The sequence below is a fragment of the Cryptomeria japonica genome, chromosome 2 (genome assembly GCF_030272615.1).
Source record: "Cryptomeria japonica chromosome 2, Sugi_1.0, whole genome shotgun sequence".
Taxonomy (NCBI): domain Eukaryota; kingdom Viridiplantae; phylum Streptophyta; class Pinopsida; order Cupressales; family Cupressaceae; genus Cryptomeria; species Cryptomeria japonica.
Window position 1 is genome coordinate 411,773,487 of NC_081406.1, and position 6,794 is coordinate 411,780,280.

A 6,794-nucleotide genomic window follows, 5' to 3' on the forward strand; every position below is an offset into this window, starting at 1 on the left:
ATATTAAGTGAACTTTTGTCTGGCTTCTGTAATTCTTCAGATCATTAAATCTCCAGGGCAGCACTAGTATCTTATAGTTAATTGTGTAGTTGATTATTGTTAATGATTGTCTGTAAAAGGAATGGTCCAGTTGATTTCTGTCCACTTCTAGGAAATTTGTAATGCTTCCAACTAATTATTTCCACCTTATGGCATTTCGATATGCAGGGTCATTCCTTCAAGTACAATTCATTTAGTTTCATTATAATCTTCTTCCAGACGAGTCTTTTTGTCACCGTTCAAATTCCTATCATTCCTCAATATTGTATTCTTTCATTCACATATTTCAATTCCCATACATAAAATAACGAAATACCACCAGTACAATTTTTTTTTCATCATCCAATATTCATTGATTCCTTTTAAATATGTTCTCTTAAAAAAGAAGAGAGTTCTTCCTAAACATGCTGTGTTTCACACACCCTGGTTAAGGGTGTTCAAAATGCTAGAAAGGGACCAGGGGCTGTGTAGGTTCTCAAGGTGTCATATACAGTTAAATTTTTTCCGTTGAATGTTTATACTTATTTTGAATTTTCATTCTTAGTGTTGGTAGTATATTTTAACTTTTGTCTGGCTTCTGTACTTCTTCAGATCATTAAATCTCTAGGGCAGCACTAGTATCTTATAGTTAATTGCGTAGTTGATTATTGTTAATTATTGTCTGTAAAAGGAATGGTCCAGTTGATTTCTATGCCCACGTCTAGGAATTAAGTAATGCTTCCAGCTAATTATTTCCACCTATAGCATTTCGATGTGCAGGGTCATTCCTTCAAGTACAATTCATTTAGTTTCATTATAATCTGCTTCCAGACGAGTCTTTTTGTCACCCTTCAAATTCCTATCATATCTCAATATTGCATTCTTTGATTCAAATATTTCTATTCCCATACATTAAATAACGAAATACCACCAGTGCAATTTTTTTTTCATCATCCAGTTTTCATTCGATTCTTTTAAATATGTTCACTTAAAATAGAAGAGTTCTTCCTAAACATGCTTTTGTCTCACACACCCTAGTTAAGGGTGTTCAAAATGCTAGAAAGGGACCAGGGGTTGTGTACGTTCTCAGTTTCATACGTTTAAAGAATTAGGTCCTTTCAAAACCTAGTCATTGTTGGGAAGTAGCTCAGCTGCAGTTTTATGGTTGCCTAGCTTCTCACTGGGTGATGTTTCAGTGCTGTTAGTTTTTTGTTTTTGGCTGGTTTGGGCCTGTTTTGCCTTGCCTGAGGGCAGTTTTTGTAAAGGGTCAGGACCCTTGTTTTTTCGATTATCTATTAAAAAACATTGTTTCCGAATGGGCTCGTTCATGTAGTAAGTTAGCCATCCAATGGTTAATGCCGATGATTGCAAAAGGTGCCATCTCCTAGAATAGCTAATGCTGTTTAGGTGTTATTAGCTTTGTTGGGATTGACTCTTGCTATTTTGACTTGGATAGAACCAAATTTTCCAGCTCTTGATATTTATTGTTTGAGCTTTATTTCTTTAGGTAAACTACTGGTTCTTTAGTTTCAAAATTTATATTTTTATTGCTGAAAATTCCATCCCCATGCTCATTTCCCTTATTTTTTTTTAGCTGATTTTGATTGGTGTCCTAAATGCAATAACAAAGTGTGCAAATGGCATATTCTTATGTGAGTTTGGCTCATAAAATCCTCGTAGTTTTTTTGGGCTCACCTGAGCAAGCCTTCTGTTAAGATTTATTTTCTCCAGATTGCTTGTACTATCGGTCCTCCTTTTATTATTTGGTATATTTGGCTGGAAAGAATTTGTAGGATTTTTTATGGTGCTAGGATGGTTGTTCAACATTTGTGGTGGAGAATTGTGCATTCTCTGTGTGAGACTGTATTGACAAAGTGTGACTTTGTTGGGGGTGTGGATCCCAGGGATGTGGATATTTGTAATCATTTTAATTTTTCTCTTCGGGGGGTATTCCTTCTTCTGGGGGATAGCATGCTGGGCAGATTATGAGAAATAGACGTCGTCATCCTTTGCGGAGAGTTAATAGGGTTGGTCGCTAGTCCCTTCCTCAAGGAGTCTTGAAGCTTAACACTGATGGTTCTTCTCAAGGGAACCTTGGCCATGTTGGTATTGTTGGGGTCGGCCGTGACAGCTCTGGAGATATTCAGTTTATTTTCTCAATTTATAAGGGTTCTCATACTAATAATCTCATGGAAGCTCTCACCATTTTGCATGCGGCGGAGCGTAGTTGTGTTCTTGGTTGGAATCAGATTCTCAGATGACGTTGACACTGCTAAATGAACGTCCATTAGATGAGGTTAGTTGGCATTTTGCTGTGGTGATTAGGCAGATTCTTTGGTTGTGCAACTCCTTGGAATCTGTTACTTTTTGTCACATTCCTAGGGAGTGGAATGGAGTTGTTGATTGTTTGGCCAAATGGGCTTATGATCATGGGCAATTATCTTTAGATATGTCTCGTTTGCTGGATACTTTAGTGGATGTTGATAGAGCTGTGTAACTTTTCCTCTGTTGGCCATGTGGCTCTTCTTGCTTTGTATCTCTTTCTTTGATTGAATATTTTTTTACCCCTTTTATTAAAAAAACAAAAACAGATTTGGTTTAGATATTTAAATCTCCGATTCATCGCTCTATATCAGATTTGTTGGTATGGTCTTGACTAAGGTAGTTTTTGTAGCTGTAGATTTGAACCCTAAACTTGTTCAAAGTAAATCCCACGAACGTCTTCCTACTTGTTGATGGCCACCCCTAGTGCACATTTGTGTGCTTGGTGGTTGTAATAGACCACATTTGCTCATTTAAAATCATCTAGGAATGTTGGAATGTGAAAAGATCATCTAGATGAAAGAGCTTAAATGAGAATTGCATTTTTTGCTTGTGATATCATCATAGGCACCATTATATGTTTGCTCGCTATCATCAATGTTTGACTCAAAACCCTAAAGCTAGTTTAATCATGGGCTTGCTTGAGAACACAATCCTCACAATTTAGTAGATCTATCAAAGGTGTTCTTGAACATTGTTAATCCTTAATTAATTTAAAATATCAAAATATCGAGGCAAGTGAATACCAATTGTTAGATATGTGGGTATGAAACTAGGTTATAGTTTGAGCTGAACCAAATGAGTGCATTATTTATAAAGTGAGACATTTGATTTTGCGCTAATCAATTCTTGACATCTTTAGTACTATTCTTTCATCTCTAGAATCCAACTGAGTATTGTGTTGGCTTTTATTTAAATTTCATATTTATTATAGAATTTATTTTAATTATTTAATATCAATCCCAACTTTTAATTTAGGCTTTTTATTATTGTTTATTTATTTATCCTAGGTGAAAGTATTAAAAAGCTATATATATTTTTATTATGTTTATGGTGAACTCAACTCCACTAATGTTTTGTTAGGGTTTATTCTTCCATTATAGTTGTCATATCTAACTTTCTAATTGCATTTATCTAATTTCAAAATTATTTCATATTTGAATCTACACTTGTTTATTTGATATTGATGTATCCTCATGGTATCTCATTGTCACTGGTTTAACCTCGATCAATACCTCTATGTTTGTTACAATTTGCGACACTTGATCACACTATACTTGAGACAATGTCTTTTTATCATTTAGATAGAGTTATATTGACTATGGAGGTGTTGTTTCATCAAGCATGTTTACTTTTGCCTTATATATGCATCTTTGTTTTTGATAATAAAGTAGCCAAAACAAGGGGGCTGACTTGGAATACACAACAAGTCTCAGAGAGAGCATAACTAGCACACACATAGCTGCCAAACGACAGTCAACCAATCCCTATCTTAATCATCAAAAACATAAACCACCCGCAGTTATAGAATAACCCAAGATTGATAACAATCTCGTCCATATAGCAACTTAAACATTAGGTAACAAAAAAGAAACTAACCTTAAACCATCTATCCTTAGAGGTAAGCATATTGTTCAGACTATAATAACTAAATAAAGTAAAGAGAGTCTTAACAAGCCTCATAGGGCTGATAATGAAATTAAACATAACAAGGATCTAGCTGATCCTGAAATGAAAACTAGAACAAAAAAGGAAAGCAACACCTATTAATCATTTTTTTCCAGCTCTCATATGCTGGGAGAGCAGTAGCCTTGTCCAATCTTCAACAAGGAATTCAAACAGTTCCTTTGTGGTGTCACCTTCCAACCCACCCTTGTTCACTTTTTCTTGGTGCAACAAACACATTGTAGTGGCCGAGGAGTGCATGACTTTAATGGCAAATTTCGTTATTTTGTTGACATGGGAATCCAGATAGTCCAGCTTCTTTTTCACACCGTTCAGGTCCTCGGAGATAGCTTTACACCCCACACAATGCACCAGCTCCTCCTTCTCACCTCCTTCAACAACAGTCTGACCGCCCTCAGACTTCCTCCCATCCTCCTCAGAGATCTGATTATGAGGAGGGGAAGTGGTAGATGAAGGGGAGGTGTTCTTATTATCTTCTTTTACAGTCTCAGAGTCAAGGGCATTGGTATCCAACTTAGAAGACTCCGAGCCCTCTGTGGCCTCCATATCATCCTCAACCTTATCACTTTCCTCCTCCTCAGAATCTTCCTCATCGTCTTTGGCATAGTTCTTCCTCACAACAATTTGTTTCATACGAGGTTTACCAACAAATCTGTGGTCACTCTGTCTTCCGCGTTAGACTCAACTACCAGGACCTTGGGTTCTTTCCTGGGTTTTTTGGAGGTAGCTTTGGTAGCAGAAGGATTGCATTTGTTTTTCTCCCCAATTTTAGGGGAAATGAGAGGGGCGTGGTCAGGGGATTGACATGGCGTATTAGGCTTTTTCGAGGTCTTTTTGTTTCCTTTTTTAGTACCAACAGAGGGGCCCTGGTAGGAGGGGGCAGGCTAGACAAAGATGGGTTTAGGCGGACACAGGGCTCGGTGGAAATTGTAGAGCCGAAACATTAAACCCTGGTGAAGGATGGTGGAATTGCTGTCCCGACTCATGCAATGACGAACCTCTTTAACAATGGATTCCAAAGCATGAAGTAAAAATAACGGAAAAGAAATAGTATCATGGTTGCGAAAATTATTGAGCAATGGGAAGTGGTAGTAATAGAAAATCCCATATCTTCCCTCAAGGGTAAAATATTTCATGATAATTTTACACATCTGGTCCCACGAATAAGGTAGGCATTCTCTATTGAAACCCCCACGCAGCTTAACTGGCTCCTCACCTTTTTTGTAGAATCTGTTCATATTGGTCTCATCCGTGACCCTGTCGGTTTTCTTCCACTTCCTTCTTTCAGTAGATAGTTGTAGCTGCAATCCTTTGGTAACACAATTATAGGTGGCCAGACACGTCATCGCCAGATCAAAGCGGTGGAGAAAATGGGGACCAGCGATAGCCACCTTGGCATATTCCGCCCAATTCAAATTTGAATTTCCCTCCTGCATCTTGACATCGCAGAAGGGCCAAAACGTTTGCCCGTAAAATAGGACATACCAAATCATTGGTTAGTAATGAAATTTTGATCTCTCCATATGAGGGATTTTTGTCTGTCAGGAAGCGATTCTAGGTGTCTCCAGCACCTCATACCTTTCATCTCAAGGCCTGCCGCAGCTAGGGAGTCCACCACCGAATTTCCCTCTATAAATATGTTGAATTTGAAATTCCTCAAGCCAAACAATCATAGACCATATGTCCTTGAGTATGCTGCTAATCATCCAGCTTATCCCAGAAACACCTTTAGTTGCCTCAATAATCAGCCTAGAATCCCCTTCAATGATCAATCTTGTAGCATTAATATTGAGAGCCAATTTAAGCCCCCAAAAGAGCTCTAAGGCTTTGACCATATTACTAGAGGTAGAGCCAAGATTCCCAACATAGGCCAGAATTAGGTTGCCCAGGCTATCCCTTATAATTCCACCTGCTGCCGCAACTCCACTACGAGTGGCGCCATCAAAGTTAAGTTTGAGCCATGAGGAGGATGGGGTCGACCATCTAGTGTTGAGCCTCTCCATCCTTTTAGAATTCTCATATCGGAGGAAGTCGTTAGGTATATTCCATGTCCTAACCCAATTACAATCCATCTCTAGAGGGGCAGATTGTGGTTTTTTCCATTTACAGACCAAAGTGTTCTCCCTGAGAATATTTTCCGTTATGCCAACCACCGTGTCCACAGAGTTATCAGTGTCCCGGAAGATCTTGTTGTTCCTTTCCTTCCAGATATTCCAACAGATATGAGGGATGAGTTTCCAAAACTGTCTAATCAGAGGGTGAGCAGATGGGCACTTCCAGTTGATGATAAACTGCTGCAAGTCTTCTAAGAAGGTCCACGCAATGTTGAATTTCTGTAAGATTTTATGCCAGACCATAGAAGCGAAGGGGCAATGAATAAAGAGATGATATATGCTTTCCTCAACACAATTACACAGAACACACCGATTGGCTAATAGGAAACCTCTCCTTTTAAGGTTATCAATGGTTAGGATCTTCCCATGCAGAATCGTCCACCATAAAAAAGTTTATTTTAGGGATAAGTTGAGAATTCCAAACTTCCCTCCAGCTGTAGCAGTCATTCGCAGGAGCAAATAGGAGATTGTAGGCCGTCTTAACATTGAAAGACCCGGAGGGATTCTTAGCCCAAACAAACTTATCAACATGAGGGAATCAGGGAATCCTGACCTCCTCAAGAAGAGATTGTAATTCCCTCGCTAAGTGGCCCCAATGAGTATTATCTCCCAGGCCATCAGTAAGCCTCAACCAGCAGCGACAGGGGGATATGT

The 6,794-nt window shown here is 38.6% G+C and overlaps 1 protein-coding gene across 1 annotated transcript; it reads right to left on the reverse strand.

The window, feature by feature from the left end:
- Positions 1-5,612: 5,612 nt before the first annotated feature.
- Positions 5,613-6,383, reverse strand: LOC131861213 (uncharacterized). The gene has a single exon (XM_059214922.1). The coding sequence runs from the start codon at positions 6,381-6,383 to the stop codon at positions 5,613-5,615; it is 771 nt and encodes a 256-aa protein (XP_059070905.1).
- Between the last annotated feature and the right edge of the window lie 411 nt (positions 6,384-6,794).